Genomic DNA, 18,074 nt, shown 5'->3' on the forward strand with positions numbered 1-18,074 from the left:
AGGGTGGTGTCCCCGTGCCCAGCCCCGTGCCAGGTGGCGTGGGCAGGGCTGGGAGCTGGGCAAATCCAGCACGGTGCCCACTGCCAGCCTGAGTGTCCATCAGTCCGAGCACAAATCCTGCCTCCGCTCCACAAATAAATAGGTTAAATAAATAAAGTGACAGATCCGGATCGGGGGGCGGAGGGAGGGGAGGAGAATGGAGGGGAGGAGAGAGGGAGAGAGGGAGGGAGAGAGGGAGAGAGGGAGGGAAGGAGGGAGGGGCAGCCGCCCTGGCCGGGGCCGTTCGTGTCTCCACACACACACACAAAGTAGCTGAGGACGAGGACGAGCTGGGGCCGCGGGTGGGGCCCCCTCGGCCCTGGGGGGCTCAGTCCGGTTCGAGGGTCCGGGCGGTCACTCCTGGGCCGGCAGAGGGGCGGCGCACGGGGAGCTGGATGCCAGGGACACGTGGGTGGTGGAGGACGGCAGCGACCGCGGCGTCTGGCACCTGGGGACACAGAGACACTCTGGGCATGCTGTCCTCTGGCACCTGGGGACACAGAGACACTCTGGGCATGCTGCCCTCTGGCACCTGGGGACACAGAGACACTCTGGGCATGCTGTCCTCTGGCACCTGGGGACACAGAGACACTCTGGGCATGCTGCCCTCTGGCACCTGGGGACACACAGACATTCTGGGGATGCTGTCCTCTGGCACCTGGGGACACACAGACACTCTGGGCATGCTGTCCTCTGGCACCTGGGGACACAGAGACACTCTGGGCATGCTGTCCTCTGGCACCTGGGGACACAGAGACACTCTGGGGATGCTGTCCTCGGGCACCTGGGGACACACAGACACTCTGGGGATGCTGTCCTCGGGCACCTGGGGACACAGAGACACTCTGGGGATGCTGTCCTCTGGCACCTGGGGACACACAGACACTCTGGGCATGCTGTCCTCTGGCACCTGGGGACACAGAGACACTCTGGGGATGCTGTCCTCGGGCACCTGGGGACACACAGACACTCTGGGCATGCTGTCCTGCCGTGCCTTCCCACCCTGCCCACAATCCAGCCCTTTCCCTGGGCGTTTGCTGCGCTGGCAGCACCAAAGGGCAGCCCTGGCTGGGTGGGAGGATACCTTGGGTCTGGGATATAGGGATATAAGGGATTGGTTTGGGTTGGAGAGATCTTACAATTCATCCAAGTGCCACCCCAGCCATGGCAGGGACACCTCCCACTGTCCCAGGGTGTCCAGCCTGGCCTTGGGCACTGCCAGGGATCCAGGGTGGGCACCCTGTGCCAGGGCCTGCCCACCCTCACAGGGAACAATTCCTCATTCCCAATCTCCCATCCAGCCCTGCCCTCTGGCAGTGGGAGCCATTCCCTGGCTCCTGTCCCTCCATCCTTGTCCCCAGTCCCTCTGCAGCTCTCCTGGAGCCCCTTCAGGCCCTGCCAGGGGCTCTGAGCTCTCCCTGGATCCTTCTCCCATCCAGGTGAGCACCCCCAGCTCTCCCAGCCTGGCTCTGGGGCTCCTCTGGGCTCTCTCCAGCAGCTCCAGGTCCCTCCTGCACAGCCTCAGGAGCATTCCAATGTCTGAGCACAGCCAGCATTCTCGGGCAGGCTCAGCCCCGATGGGACAGCTCTGCCTGTCCCAGCCGTGTCCCTGTCCCCCCCCGCTCTGTCCCAGTCCTGTCCCTGTCCCCCCCAGCCGTGTCCCTGTGCCCCCCAGCCGTGTCCCTGTGCCCCCCAGCCGTGTCCCTGTCCCCCCCTGTCCCAGCCCTGTCCCTGTCCCCCCCAGCTGTCCCTGTCCCTGTCCCCGTGCCCCCCAGCCGTGTCCCTGTCCCCGTGCCCCCTAGCCCTGTCCCTGTCCCAGCCCTGTCCCTGTCCCCCCCTGTCCCAGCCGTGTCCCTGTCCCCCCCTGTCCCAGCCCTGTCCCTGTCCCCCCCAGCTGTCCCTGTCCCTGTCCCCGTGCCCCCCAGCCCTGTCCCTGTCCCTGTGCCCCCCAGCCCTGTCCCTGTCCCCCCCTGTCCCAGCCCTGTCCCTGTGCCCCCCTGTCCCAGCCCTGTCCCTGTCCCTGTGGCCCCCAGCCCTGTCCCTGTCCCCCCCCGTCCCAGCCGTGTCCCCGCGGGGCCGTCACGCACCAGGAGCGGGATTTGCGCACGCGGGCGGCCGCGGGCCGCTGCAGGAGGCTGTCCAGGTGCATCAGGCGCTCCAGGTGCAGCGCCCGCGGGTCCGGCTCGGCCGCGGGGTCCCGGCTGCGCTCGAACTCGAAGATGGCCGGGGGGGACAGGTCCAGCTCCAGGAACATGATGTTCTCAGCCTGCCCGGGGACAGCCAACACGGGAGGGAGTCACCGTGGGGAGGGCACGGCTCCGGGGCAGTGGGATCCTCTCCTGGCTGCCCTGGCACTGGGCTGGCGGCTCAAGGCTCTGCTCAGGCTCTCCCAACCTGTCCCAGGGATGTTCTCTCCAATGGCAGGAGAGCCAGGAGCTCCAGGACTGGAGCTGGGAGGATAAAGCTGGGAGCTTGGATTGGTGTCTCCCAGATCCTCGTGAGCTTGTTTACTCCATCTTCCCTTCCAGTGTTATCCATCCCTCCACCCATCCGGTCACCATCTGCCATCCATCCACCTCCAGCTCTCCAGTAACCTCCATCCATCTACCCACCCATCCACACAATCATACACATCCATCCACACACCCATGGATCCATCCATGGAACCATCGATGGATCCATTCATCCATACATACGTACATCTCCATCCACACATCCATCTACATCCATCCAAGTCCATGCACCCATCCATCCATCCATCCATCCATCCATTTCCATCCCTATCCATCCATGTCCATCCATCCATCCATCCATCCATCCATCCATCATCCATCCATCCATCATCCATCCATCATCCATCCATCCATCATCCATCCATCCATCCATCCATCATCCATCCATCCATCATCCATCCATCCATCCATCCATCATCCATCCATCCATCATCCATCATCCATCCAGTCACCATTGCCTTCATCCATCCACCTCTAGCTCTCCAATCACCTCCATCCATACACCCAACCATCCACACAATCGTACACATCCATCCCTCCATCCATCCATCCATCCATCCATCCATCCATCCATCCATCCATCATCCATCATCCATCCATTTCCATCCCTATCCATCCATCCATCCATCCATCCATCCATCCATCCATCCATCCATCATCCATCCATCCATCATCCATCCATCCATCATCCATCCATCCATCCATCCATCCATCCATCCATCCATCCATCCATCCATCATCCATCCATCCCTCCATCCATCCATCATCCATCCATCCATCCATCCATCCATCCATCCATCCATCCATCCATCCATCATCCATCCATCATCCATCCATCCATCCCTCCCTCCATCCATCCATCCATCCATCCATCCATCCATCCATCCATCCATGGATCCATCCATCCCTCCCCACCCTCCATTACCCCATTCCCTCCCCACCCCTGCCCACCCCGGTGTCCCCGGCATACCCTGAAGCGGGGGTGGGATCTCCTGGCCATGGCCACCCTGGCGTAGTGGCTGATGGGCCTCTTGTAGCCCACGGCTGAGGTTGGGCGCCGCTTCATCTGGGAGCTGCTCCTGGGGCACACGGAGGGGGATGTGACCAACAGAGCCCCAGGGACCACGAGGGGCTGGGATTGGGGGTATTCACACTGAGGGGTGGGCTTGGACAGGATTCACACTGAGGGTGGGCTTGGACAGGATTCACACTGAGGGTGGGCTTGGGGGCATTCACACTGAGGGGTGGGCTTGGACAGGATTCACACCAGGGATGGGCTTGGGGGGATTCACACTGAGGGGTGGGCTCAGGGGGATTCACACTGAGGGGTGGGCTTGGGGGGATTCACACTGAGGGTGGGCTTGGACAGGATTCACACTGAGGGGTGGGCTCAGGGGGATTCACACTGAGGGGTGGGCTTGGGGGGATTCACACTGAGGGTGGGCTTGGGGTGATTCACATTGAGGGGTGGGCTTGGACAGGATTCACACTGAGGGGTGGGCTTGGGGGGATTCACATTGAGGGGTGGGCTTGGACAGGATTCACACTGAGGGGTGGGCTCAGGGGGATTCACACTGAGGGGTGGGCTTGGACAGGATTCACACTGAGGGTGGGCTTGGGGGGATTCACACTGAGGGGTGGGCTTGGGGGGATTCACACTGAGGGGTGGGCTTGGGGGATTCACACTGAGGGGTGGGCTTGGGGGGATTCACACTGAGGGATGGGCTTGGACAGGATTCACACTGAGGGTGGGCTTGGGGGGATTCACACTGAGGGTGGGCTTGGACAGGATTCACACTGAGGGGTGGGCTCAGGGGGATTCACACTGAGGGGTGGGCTTGGACAGGATTCACACTGAGGGTGGGCTTGGGGGGATTCACACTGAGGGTGGGCTTGGGGGGATTCACACTGAGGGCTGGGCTTGGGGGGATTCACACTGAGGGGTGGGCTTGGGGGGATTCACACTGAGGGTGGGCTTGGGGGGATTCACACTGAGGGCTGGGCTCGGGGGGATTCACACTGAGGGTGGGCTTGGGGGGATTCACACCCATGGGCACCTACAGGAGTCACCCTGCCCTGGGGTATTGGCAGGGACAGGGACACAGGGACTGTGCCCCAGGGACAGGGACAGAGGGACACAGGGACACAGGGACATACCCTGGGGACAGGGACACAGGGACTGTGCCCTGGGTAGAGGAATGGGGACACAGGGACATGGACACAAGGACTGTACCCTGGGGACAGGGACTGTATTCTGGGGACAGGGATGGGGACACAGGGACTGCACCCTGGGGACAAGGATAGGGACAGGGACACAGTGACTGTGGCCTTGAGACAGGGATGGGGACACAGGGACTGTACCCTGAGGACAGGGACACAGGGACAGGGAATGTACCCTGGGGACAGGGACACAGGGACTGTGCCCTGGGGACAGGGACAGAGGGACACAGGGACACAGGGACATACCCTGGGGACAGGGATAGGGACACAGGGACAAGGAAAGGGCCACAGGGCCACAGGGCCACAGGGACAGGGACAGGGATAGGGACACAGGGACAAGGAAAGGGCCACAGGGCCACAGGGACAGGGCCACAGGGACAAGGACAGGGCCACAGGGACACAAGGACAGGGCCACAGGGAAAGGGACAGGGACACAGGGACAGGGACAAGGACAGGGCCACAGGGACAGGGACAGGGACAGAGGGACACAGGGACAGGGATAGGGACACAGGGACACAAGGACAGGGACAGGGCCACAGGGAAAGGGACAGGGCCACAGGGACACAGGGACACAGGGACACAGGGCCACAGGGACACAGGGACAGGGCCACAGGGACAGGGACACAGGGACAGGGCCACAGGGACACAGGGACACAAGGACAGGGCCACAGGGACAGGGACACAAGGACACGGGGACAGGGATAGGGACACAGGGACACAAGGACAGGGCCACAGGGACAGGGCCACAGGGACACAAGGACACAGGGACACAAGGACACAGGGACGCACCCTCCAGCAGGAACCAGCGGCTGGAATTTCCACTGCTCCTCGTCGCCATCGAAGTACAGGCGGTTCATGATCTTGTTCTTCTCCTCGGGAGGGATGAAATTCTCGATGATCAAATACCTGAGGGACGGAGCAGGAGCAGGAGAGGAAGGGGTTAAATGACAGGAGACAGAAAGCAGGCACAGAGGGAGGGGAAAGGCAGCAAGAGAAGGAGACACAGAAACATCCGGAGGATGGGAATGTGATGGAGGGGAGAGGCTGGAGGAGCAGACGCAGCCGTGGAAAGGGAGAGGCAGGAGAGGACGGGCATCAGAGAGAACCAGGGGAGCTCTGGGGCTCCAGGCAGCACCAGGACCTTTCCCTCCTCTCCTGCCACGCCTGCTCCCACTGCCCAGCCTGAAAATCAAGGGAAGCTCAGCAACGCCAAGGGACCCCAGGGGGAATCTTTTCTCCTGTGGTTTTTGGGCAAGTGGAGCAGCTGTCAAAAACTGTTTTAAGGCAAGTGTCGCAGACATCTTTTATGAAAAATCCTTTCTTCAGGATTTTTCCTCCTGAGAAGCTGAGAGGCCTCAGGAACAAAATGTAAACAATGGTTATCTGCTGCTGTGGAATGCAACAGCTGCATCTGTGATTGGTTTCATGTAGTTGTTTCTAATTAATGGCCAATCACAGCCAGCTGGCTTAGACACAGAGCCCGAGCCACAAACCTTTGTTATCATTCTTTTCTATTCTATTCTTAGCCAGCCTTCTGATGAAATCCTTTCTTCTATTCTTGTAGTGTAGTTTTAATGCAATATGTATCATAAAATAATAAATCAGCCTTCTGGAACACGGAGTCAAATCCTCGTCTCTGCCCTTATCCAAGAACCCCTGAGAACACGGGCACAGGCAAGGAGCTGCATCAGGGAGCTGTGGTGGAGAGAAGGGGCAAAGCTGGAGAGGAAACTCAGTTTGTAGTGAGATTGTTTCACCCTGCAGTGCTTGTAAATAGCTGGGGGGTTACAGAGCTGAGAGAGAGAGAGGAGTGTTTGAAGTGAGAACAAACCCCGGGGGCAGCAGAGCGGCAGCTGAGAGAGGCTCCAGGGAGGGAAAACTCTGCCAGGAGGGAGCCAGGAGGGGAAAACTCTGCCAGGAGGGAGCCAGGAGGGGAAAACTCTGCCAGGAGGGAGCCAGGAGGGGAAAACTCTGCCAGGAGAGAGCCAGGAGCTCCAGGGAGATGGGGCCACCCCGAGTCCCCAGAGCTGCTGTCCCTCCAAGGACACTGTGGTGGCCAGAGCAGTCACAGCTTGTGCCACCTCTGACACCTGGGCAGGGCTCAGCTGTCCCTGTCTCTGGGTGAGGTCAATCCCTCCAGTTCTGCACCCACTCTGAGCCTCTGAGCCCCCCAACCCTGCTCTGAGCCCCCCAACCCTGCTCTGAGCACCCCAACCCTGCTCTGAGCCCCCAAATCCTGCTCTGAGCCCCCCAACCCTGCTCTGAGCTCCCCAGCCCTGCTCTGAATCCCCCAACCCTACTTTGAGCACCCCAACCCTGCTCTGAGCCCCCCAACCCTGCTCTGAGCTCCCCATCTCTGCTCTGAGCCCCCAAATCCTGCTCTGAGCCCCCATCTCTGCTCTGAGCCCCCCAACCTTGCTCTGAACACCCCAATCCTGCTCTGAGCCCCCATCTCTGCTCTGAGCCCCTCAGCCCTGCTCTGAGCCCCCCAACTCTGCTCTGAGCCCCCCATCTCTGCTCTGAGCCCCCCATCTCTGCTCTGAGCCCCCAAATCCTGCTCTGAGCCCCCAAATCCTGCTCTGAGCCCCCCAACCCTGTTCTGAGCCCCCCAACCTTGCTCTGAGCACCCCAACCCTGCTCTGAGCCCCCAAATCCTGCTCTGAGCCCCCATCTCTGCTCTGAGCACCCCAAACCTGCTCTGCACACCCATTTCTCCATGACCACCAGGTCCAGGAGCCCCCACCGAGGCCCTGACCAGCACCCCAACACCTACTTGAGCTTCAGCTCCCGGGTCTGCTCGTTCTGGGCCTCCTCCAGGTCCTGGCGCACGCGGATGTACTCGTCGTGCTGGTCCTGGATCTCGGCCTTCACGGCCTGCAGCTTGGCATAGAGCTGGCAGGGGACACAGCACCTCAGCCCCGGGCCCAGGGAGGGGCCTCCCGCTCCCTGTCCCCACCTGCCATGTTCTCACCTTCTTCAGCTTCTTGGTTTTGATCTCCACCTCCTGCTGCAGGGACGTGTAGGTCTCGCGCAGCTCCATGGTCTCCTCGTCCCTCAGCAGCATCTCCTGCTGCATCTCCCGCTCCCGGCGTTTCTGCGGGGCAGGGACGTGGCTGGGACGGGCATGGGGACGGGGAGGACACAGCAGGACAGCCCTGGACAGCTCTGGACAGCCCCAGGACAGGCCCAGGACAGCTCTGGACAGCTCTGGATAGCCCTGGACAGCCCTGGACAGCTCTGGATAGCCCAGGACAGCCCAGGACAGCCCAGGACAGCTCTGGACAGCCCCAGGAGAGCCCAGGACAGACCAGGACAGCCCAGGACACACCAGGACAGCCCAGGACACACCAGGACAGCCCAGGACAGCTCTGGATAGCCCAGGACAGCCCAGGACAGCTCTGGACACACCCAGGACAGCCCAGGACAGCCCAGGACAGCTCTGGATAGCCCAGGACAGACCAGGACACCCCCAGGACAGACCAGGACACCCCTGGACAGACCCAGGACAGCCCTGGACAGCTCTGGACAGCCCAGGACAGCCCCAGGACAGACCAGGACAGCCCAGGACAGCTCTGGACAGCTCTGGACAGCCCCAGGACAGCCCTGGACAGCCCTGGACAGCTCTGGACAGCCCCAGGACAGGCCCAGGACAGACCAGGACAGTCCCAGGACAGCCCAGGACAGCTCTGGACACACCCAGGACACACCCAGGACACACCCAGGACAGCTCTGGATAGCCCAGGACAGCCCCAGGACACTCCAGGACAGCCCAGGACAGCCCCAGGACAGCCCCAGGACACCCCCAGGACACTCCAGGACAGCTCTGTCACCCCCAGGACAGCCCAGGACACACCAGGACAGCCCCAGGACACCCCCAGGACAGCCCAGGACAGCTCTGGACAGCTCCAGGACAGCCCAGGACAGCCCCAGGACACCCCAGGACACCCCAGGACAGCTCTGTCACCCCCAGGACAGCTCCAGGACAGACCAGGACAGACCAGGACATCCCTGTCACCCCCCTGGTACCTGCTCAGCGATCTCCTGCCGCCTCAGCTCCAGCATCTTCTGCTGCTCGTTGGTGTGGTCCACGATGGTCCTGCCCCCGATCAGCAGCTTGCTCTCCATGGCCTGCAGGGGACAGGGACAGGGCAGGGGGTCAGGGCTGCCATCCCCACCCCTGCCCGGGGGCTTTGCCCCATGCCACCCTCACTGGGTGTGACCCCCAGCCCTGATCCCTGTCCCCAGCCCTGATCCCTGAGCCTATCCCTGACCCCTGTCCCCATCCCTGATCCCTGTCCCCATCCCTGATCCCTGTCCCCAGCCCTGATCCCTGTTCTCATCCCTGCTCCCATCCCTGATCCCTCATCCCTGTCCCCATCCCTGCTCCCTGTCCCCAGCCCTGATCCCTGGTGGTCACCCCCATCTCTGATCCCTGTCCTCACCCCTGATCGCTGTCCCCAGCCCTGATCCCTGTCCCCATCCCTGATCTGTGTCCCCATCCCTGATCCCTGATCCCTGTCCCCATGCCCATCCCTAATCCCTAATGGTCACCCCCATCCCTGATCCCTGTTCTCATCCCTGCTCCCATCCTTGATCCCTGTCTCCAGCCCTGATCCATGATCTCTGATCCCTGTCCCCTGACCCCTGTCCCATCCCTGACCCCTGTCCCCATCCCTGATCCCTGAGCCTATCCCTGACCCCTGTCCCCAGCCCTGATCCCTGTCCCCTGCCCTGCTCTCAGGGATGTGGGAGCATTCAGGGCCCCTCTGCTCGGATCCCTGCTGATGGGGAGGAGGCTGGGCAGGATTGGATTGGACATGGGAACAATTCCCACCTGGAAAGGGCTGCCCTGGCACAGCTGGCACTGCAGGGATGGGCTGGGATGGGATGGGATGGGATGGGATGGGCTGGGATGGGATGGGATGGGATGGGATGGGGTGGGATGGGGTGGGATGGGATGGGATGGGATGGGATGGGATGGGCTGGGATGGGATGGGATGGGATGGGATGGGATGGGATGGGATGGGATGGGATGGGATGGGATGGGATGGGATGGGATGGGATGGGATGGGATGGGATGGGGTGGGATGGGATGGGGTGGGATGGGATGGGATGGGATGGGATGGGATGGGATGGGATGGGATGGGATGGGATGGGATGGGATGGGATGGGATGGGATGGGGTGGGATGGGATGGGATGGGATGGGATGGGATGGGATGGGATGGGATGGGATGGCATGGGATGGGCAGCAGCTGTGGGCTGGACCCCGCCCCACCGGGCCGGCACACAGAAATGCACAAACACACACATAAACGTACACAAATACATACAAATACACACCAAAATGGGGCTGTGCACACACATAAATACACACAAAATCACAAATAAACACATACAAACATACATAAACATACATGCAGGGGCTGTGCACACATAAATGCACACATAAATGCACACACATAAACACACCCAGGGGCTGTGCACACAGAAGTTAACAAACACTGAAATACACACCCAGGGGCTGTGCAAGCCAGGCTGAACACGTTCACACACACACGGGTACGTGTGGGAGCACCGGGTGTCTGTGCACACCATGTTTGTGTGTGTGTGTGTACATGCACACTGTGTATGTGTGTGTGTGTGTGTGTGTGTGCACTGTGTGCATGTGCACACCGTGTGTGTACATTTGTGTGTGTGCACTGAGTCTATGTGTATGTGCACACACTCCATGTGTGTGTGTATGTGCACACCGTGTGTGTGTGCACCATGTGTGTGTATTTGTGTGTATGCACGCTGTGTCTATGTGTACATGCACACTCTGTATGTATGTGCACACCATGTATGTGTGTGCACACTGTGTGTGTGTGCACACTGTGTATCTACACACCATGTGTGTGTGTGTGTGTGTGCACTCTGTGTATGTGCACACTGTGTGTGTATGTGCCCACTATCTGTGTGTGTGCACTCTGTGTGTGTCTGTGTGTATGTGCACACTGTGTGTGTGCATCATGCGTGTGTTTGTGTGTATGCACACAGTGTGTGTGTGTGCATACTGTGTATCTGCATATCACGTGTGTGTGCATGTGTGTGTATATGTGTGTGTACAACTGCATATGCACATTGTGTGTATGTGCAGACTGTGTACGTGCACGCTTGTGTGTGTGCACACTGTGTGTATGTATGTGCACACTGTGTGTGTGCACTTGTGTGTGTGTACACCATGTGTGTGTCTGTGTGTGTGCACTCTATTTGTGTCTATGTGCAGACTGTGTGTGTGTGCAATGTTTCTGTGTGTGCACCATGTGTGTGGGCAACCATGTGTATGTGCACACTGTGTGTGTCTGTGTGCATGCTGTGTGTGTATTTGTGTCTATGTGCACACTGTGTGTCTGTGTATGTCCACACTGTGTCTGTGTGTGTGTGTGTGAGCACACTGTGTGTGTACACCATGTGTGTGTCTATGTGTGTGCACTCTGTGTATTTGTGTCTATGTGCACACTGTGTGTCTGTGTATGTCCCCACTGTGTCTGTGTGTGTGTGTGTGTGTGAGCACACTGTGTACTTGTGTTTATGTGCACACTCTGTGTGTATATATGTGCACACTGTGTGTGTGTGTGTATGTTCACACTGTTTGTGCACACAGGGTGTGTATGTGTGTGCACCTGTGTGTTCACACTCGGTGTGTCTGTGTACACACTGTGTGTGTGCACACTCTGTGTGTCTATGTTCACACAGTGTGTGTGTGCACACTGTATGTGTGTGTGTCTGTGTGTGTGCACACTGTGTGTGTGCAGACTGTGTGTGCACACTGTGTGTATCTGTGTGTGTGTGTGTGCACACTGTGTGTATGTGTGTGTGTGTCTGTGTGTGCACACTGTCTATATGCAGACTGTGTGTGCACACTGTGTGTGTGCCCATGTGCACACTGTGTGTATGTGTGTGTGTGTCTCTGTGTGTGCACACTGTCTATGTGCACACTCTGTGTGTGTCCATATGCACACTGTGTGTATGTGTGTGTGTCTGTGTGTGTGCACACTGTCTATGTGCAGACTGTGTGTGTGCACACTGTGTGTGTGTCCATGTGCACACTGTGTGTATGTGTGTGTGTGTCTGTGTGTGTGCACACTGTCTATGTGCAGACTGTGTGTGCACACTGTGTGTGTGTCCATGTGCACACTGTGTGTATGTGTGTGTGTCTCTGTGTGTGCACACTGTCTATGTGCACACTCTGTGTGTGTCCATGTGCACACTGTGTGTATGCGTGTGTTTGTGTGTGTGCACACTGTCTATGTGCACACTCTGTGTGTGTCCATATGCACACTGTTTGTATGTGTGTGTGTCTGTGTGTGTGTGTGCACACTGTCTATGTGCACACTGTGTGTGCCCATGTGCACACTGTTTGTATGTGTGTGTGTCTCTGTGTGTGCAGACTGTCTATGTGCACACTGTGTGTGTCCATATGCACACTGTGTGTATGTGTGTGTGTCTGTGTGTGTGCACACTGTGTGTCTGTGTGCAGACTGTGTGTGTGTCCATGTGCACACTGTGTGTATGTGTGTGTGTGTCCGTGTGTGCACACTGTGTGTCTGTGTGCAGACTGTGTGTGTGCACAATGTCTCTGTGCGTGTCCATGTGCACACTGTTTGTATGTGTGTGTGTCCGTGTGTGTGCACACTGTGTGTGTGCACACTGTGTGTCCATATGCACACTGTGTGTATGTGTGTGCGTCTGTGTGTGTGCACACTGTGTGTCTGTGTGCACACTGTGTGTGTGCACAATGTCTCTGTGTGTGTCCATGTGCACACTGCGTGTGTATTTGTGTGTCTGTGTGCACACCACGTGTGTGTATCCGTGCCCTACAGCCCGGCTCCCGTGTCAGGGTGTCCATGAGGGACAAATGGAGGGACACCCTGTGCCCCCACGGCTGCACCTCAGGGGTGTCAGCAGGGACAGACCCAGATGTCCCCAGGACACCTCACACAGCTTCAAAAATCACTGTCCCAGCCACAGAGACAGCTCAGCCACCGTCTCTGCAATGTCCCCTCTGCCACCAGCACGTGGCCATCTCTGCAATGTCCCCTCTGCCACCAGCACGGGGCCACCCTCACCCCGGGGCACCTGCCCTTGTGTCCCTCTGTCCCCCCAGATCCAGGGCCCTGCTCCTCACAGGGCCTGGCCCCCTCCCCACTGCCATGGCCACTGAGGGACAGAGGGGCCACCAGGCCACCCCAAGGGTGGTGCCAGCTCTGGGGGCCACACAGTGGTCATGGTGCTGCTGTCACATGTCCCTGGGCAGGGGTCTCCATGGGGGTGCTGTGCCCAGAGTGAGGGCTCTGGCAAACCAGAGGCCAACCTGCCTGGGGCAAGGCTCTGTTTCCATGGGTTTCCCCCCATTTTTCCCCTTCCAGCTCCAGGGGGTGCATTGTGGGTTCTGGGGGAACCCAGGGGACACCCCCAAAGCCGTGGGTCCCCAGCCAGCCCCCCTCCCACAGGGCTGACACCACCCCTGGCACATTAAGAGGTTTCTCAGTGCCACTGTTTCCTCCTCCCTGCCAGGGCATTTATTCCCCCTAAGGAAGAGGCTCCCAATCTCCTTTGGCACTAAGCCTCTCCCAGGAACTCATTTCCGGCACCCAAAGAACTTCCCAGCACTTTCCCTCCCGCTGACCTCGGCCTCAGCCCCTGGCACAGCCCTTGGCAACACCCACAGCCCATAGGCAGCTCCTCTGTGGCACAGCCCCTCTGCCTGGGCACACAGGTGGGCACCCAGAGCACAGCTGGGCACCCAGGAGCACATAGGGGCACCCAGAGCACATAAGGGCACCCAGGAGCACATCTGGGCACCCAGGAGCACAAAAAGGCACCCAGGAGCATATCTGGGTGCCCAATGCACATCTGGGCCCCCACAATCACATCTGCTGGGGCAGGCTGACCCCATCCCTCCGAGCTCCGTGTCCCACATGTCCCAGCTGGGTGGCAGAGGCAGAGCCCACACCCACGAGTGTGACAATAACACAGGGTGCAGCGTGTCACCCGTGGGTGTGGGGGGGCACCCCGTGTCCCCCTGTCACCTCAGCTGTCTTTGCCACGGTCATCACAGAGCCAGGGGCTCCTTGCCCAGCCCCACGGTGTGGCAAAGCTGCCCAGGAGCACCCCGAGGCCACCCAGTGTCCCTGCAGCGCCCATTGGGGTGAGTGCCACAGGAGGCCGTGCCCCTTGGTGCTCACTGAGGTGACACCTCTCTGCTGTCACTGTGCTGTACCCCCATGGCCAGAGGGTCCCCGTGGGCAGAGCAGCCCCAGAGGCCACCACAAGGGACACGGTGTCACCTCTCCTCCAGCCCTGCCTGGTTACTCAGCAGTTCCAGGACACACGGTGGCCCTGAGCCAGCCCTGCTGAGCCACACAGGGACACTGGGCAGGACAGCTGCCAGCCCAGCCAGCCTGCACCCCACAGCCTGCACCCCACTGCGACAGGGCATGGCTGCAGAGACCCCTGTGCCTGTGCCAGGCATCCTGCTGTGCCAGGACACTTGGCACGGGACACTGGTCACGGGATACCCGCCGTGCCAGCCAGCAGCCCACGGCTCTGCCCCAGGGGCACGTCCCAGTGCGATCCCACGCTCTGTGTGCAGGCATCCAGGCATGGGCACACATCCCTGGGCATGGCCACACATCCCTGGGCACAACCACACATCCCTGGGCACAAACACATTCCTGGGCACAGCCAAAACACCACCCTGGGCACGATCACACATCCCTGGGCACAACCACACATCCCTGGGAACAATCACATATCCCTGGGCACAACCACACATCCCTGGGCACGGCCAAAACACCACCCTGGGCACAACCATGCATCCCTGGGCACCACCACACATCCCTGGGCACAACCACACATCCCTGGGCACAGCCACACATCCCTGGGCACAGCCAAAACACCACCCTGGGCATGATCACACATCCCTGGGCACAATCACACATCCCTGGGCACGGCCAAAACACCACCCTGGGCACAACCATACATCCCTGGGCACCACCACACATCCCTGGGAACAATCACACATCCCTGGGCACGGCCAAAACACCACCCTGGGCACAACCACACATCCCTGGGCACCACCACACATCCCTGGGCAGAACCACACATCCCTGGGCACAACCACACATCCCTGGGCACGGCCAAAACACCACCCTGGGCATGATCACACATCCCTGGGCACAATCACACATCCCTGGGCATGGCCAAAACACCACCCTGGGGACAATCACACATCCCTGGGCACCACCACACATCCCTGGGCACAACCACACATCCCCGGGCACAGCCACACATCCCTGGGCATGGCCAAAACACCACCCTGGGCATGATCACACATCCCTGGGCACAACCACACATCCCTGGGCACAATCACGCAGCCCTGGGCATGGCCAAAACACCACCCTGGGGACAATCACGCATCCCTGGGCACGGCCATGTGTCCCTGGGGCTGCAATAAACACCACCCTGGCCATGGGAGAGGGTCCAGACCCCTGGCCAGCCCTGGCACCCTGGGCATGTCCCACCCCAGAGGGTCCCTCCCTGCCTGGGCTCCAGCCCAGTCCCTGCATCTGGGCCAGTGGGGCCGTGCTGAGTGTGATGCCAAGGGTCAGGGGGCTCCCTCCCCACTGGGGATGCCAGCCCCACGGCCACCATGGGCAGGGAGGAGAGGCCAGGACCCCCCAGCTCAGTGGGGACAGGAGCAGGGCTGGGGCAGGGGGAGGTGCAGCCCCAGACCCCGGCCCAGCTGGGGCTGCTGTGGCCCCTCTCACCCTCAGCACCAAACCCCTGAGCACCCCTGAGCCAGCAGCAGTGCCCCCATGCACCCTGCTCTGGCTTGGGGTGGGGAGGGGGACGGGGGTCCCTGCAGGGCTGCCAGGCCCTGCCCATCCCCACAGAGCCCACTGGGAGCCAGGGGCTGTTCAGAACTGGGGGCAGGTGCCCCGTGTCCCCAGCCCAGCCCCGGGCTCGCTCCCGAGGCCACCAGGGACGAATCTGCAGCATCACTCTCCTCACTCCCTGCCCACACAGCTGCTTTGTTGTGCTGGAGGGGACAAGAGCTGAGCACAGCACGCTCGTGCCACAGTGACCCTCTCCCCTGTGGCCCTTCCCTGCCACTCCCTGCAGGTCCCACAGCGTCCCCACGCAGGTCTGAGGGCCACCCCAGCCCAGCCCCACACCAGAGCCCAGGGCTGCCCTTGGGGACCCTGCCTGGTCACCTCACTTGGGAGGGCGGGCACCTCCCTCAGGCTCCCTGCTTGGGGTCCATTCCCATCCACACCAGGGGCTGGGGGCACAGCAGGCACCCTGGCCCCGTTTGTCACCATGCCAGGCAACACGAACCTTGTACTTGATGGCCAGCAGCTCCGTGGCCTCCTGCTCCTTCCGCAGGTCCTCAATCATCTTCTCCTTCTCCTGGAGCAGCTTCTGCTTCTCCTCACTCACCAGGCTGTGGTCATCCTGGATAGCGGCTTTCTCCTCTTCCAGCCTCTCCTTCTGCTCCTTCAAGTAATTCTCCATGGTCTTCTCCAGGCCATCCTCATTCTCATCCTCCCCTTCATTGTCCACGGTGCCCTCTCCATCCACCGCTTTCTTCCTCCGGCTGCTCCTCCTCCTCTTCTTGCCCAGCATCCCGCGTTTCTCCAGCTGGGCTTTCAGCCGCACGATCTCCTCCTGGAACTCCCGCAGCAAGGTGTCCTTGGGGTCCTCGTTCACCCGCGGCTTGTTCTTGATGTTCTTGGCCCTGTTGGCGAACCTGAGGGTGGAGAGGCTCTCGTCGTAGCTGTGCGAGGCCGGGCCCAAGGTGGCCACCATGATTGTCTTGGCGTTGCCGCCGAGGGAGTCCTGCAGCAGGCGGGTGAGCTTGGAGTCCCGGTAGGGGATGTGCGTGCTCCGCCCGTCCACCAGCGCCGAGATGACGTTGCCCAGGGCCGAGAGGGAGAGGTTGATCTTGGAGGCCTCCTTGGGGCGCTCTCCCTGGGCCCCCATTTTGTTCTGGCGCTCGCTGCCGGCCAGGTCCACGAGGTTGAGCTTGCCCACGCGGATGTGCTCCTCGCCGTCCGGCCCTGTCTCGCTGCACTCGATGGTGATGAGGAAGATGGCGTGCGAGCGCGAGCTGTGCTCGTTCATGTTGGTGCTGCCCACCGAGCGCGTCTGGCTGCCCAGGTTCATCACGTGCTCGATCTCCTTGACGTTCTTGGTCACGAAGGAGGAGAGGTCCTTGATGTACACCCCGGTCTCGGGGTTCTCCTTCAGCTCCAGTTTCTTGCTCTGGTCCTTGGCGAGGAGGTCCCTGATCTCCTCCTGGTAGATCTCCAGGTACGAGGCCCTCACCAGGTACTGCTGGTTCTGCGAGCGGGAGATGTGGGTGAAGATGTGCTCGAAGGCGCTGGGGATGATGCCGCGCTTCTCGGGCTCCGCCCAGGCGCCCTGCATGGTGTAGGTCTTGCCGGTGCCGGTCTGCCCGTAGGCGAAGACGGTGCCGTTGAAGCCCTGCAGCACCGAGTCGATGAGCGGCCGCACCGTCTCATCGTAGAGGTCGGCCTGCTTGGAGCTGGCGTCGTACACGGCGTCGAAGGTGAAGGTCTTGGGCAGCTCCCCGGGGGCGGCGCGGGGGTTGCGGATGCTCACCTGGCCCAGCTTCACGTCCAGCTCCAGGACGCGCTCGTATCCCGCCGCCTCCTCCCGCCGGCTCATGGGCCGGCACCGGGCCACCACCCGGAGCGCCTCGCAGCCGCTGCGGGGCTTACCGGCCATGGCGGCGGCGGGCGGGGCCGGCGGCGCAGCGGGGCTGGGGGGCTCAGCCGCGCCGCCCCCGCGGCATCCCCGGGGCCGAGGCCGGGGCCGGGGCCGGGGCCGGGGCGGAGCGGGCGCGGCCGGGGCGGGGGGCGCGGGCGGCCGGGGCGCGGCGGGGCGGCCCCGCCGGGCGCTCGCTCATGGCAGCGCGGCCGCTGCGCCCCGCCCGGTGCGGGGATGGGGCGGCCGGGGCGGGCCGGGGCGGGGCGCGGCCGCGCCGCGATTGGTGCGCGCTCCCGCGGCCGCGCCCGCGCCCCCCGAGCGCGCTCCCGCGGCCGAGCACCCGCAGGCGCGGGCGGGAGCGGCGCCGGCCCCCCCGGGCACGCCGGGAGCTGTAGTGCGGCCTTTGTGCCGAGCCCGGGGTGCGGGATGCGGGATCAGGGGCAGCACTGGCGTGGGGAATGAGGGATGCGGGACTGGGACGCCGCATTGGAATGCACAACCGGCTTGTGGGATTGGGATGCGGC

The 18,074-nt window shown here is 61.4% G+C and overlaps 1 protein-coding gene across 2 annotated transcripts; it reads right to left on the reverse strand.

The window, feature by feature from the left end:
* Position 1: 1 nt before the first annotated feature.
* KIF3C (kinesin family member 3C) lies at positions 2–17,577 on the reverse strand. 2 transcript variants are annotated; one of them, XM_058021669.1, is made up of 8 exons: positions 16,156–17,577; positions 8,799–8,900; positions 7,744–7,866; positions 7,546–7,664; positions 5,562–5,678; positions 3,523–3,631; positions 2,127–2,305; positions 2–487 (listed from the first exon to the last, which is right to left on the reverse strand). In XM_058021669.1, the coding sequence occupies exons 1-8, from the start codon at positions 17,566–17,568 to the stop codon at positions 394–396; spliced, it is 2,256 nt and encodes a 751-aa protein (XP_057877652.1). In that variant the 5' UTR covers positions 17,569–17,577; the 3' UTR covers positions 2–393. The 2 variants fall into 2 exon arrangements, with proteins under 2 accessions (XP_057877652.1, XP_057877651.1); XM_058021668.1 differs by having other exon boundaries at positions 2–529.
* Between the last annotated feature and the right edge of the window lie 497 nt (positions 17,578–18,074).

The sequence above is a fragment of the Melospiza georgiana genome, chromosome 3 (assembly GCF_028018845.1).
Source record: "Melospiza georgiana isolate bMelGeo1 chromosome 3, bMelGeo1.pri, whole genome shotgun sequence".
In the NCBI taxonomy this organism is placed as follows: domain Eukaryota; kingdom Metazoa; phylum Chordata; class Aves; order Passeriformes; family Passerellidae; genus Melospiza; species Melospiza georgiana.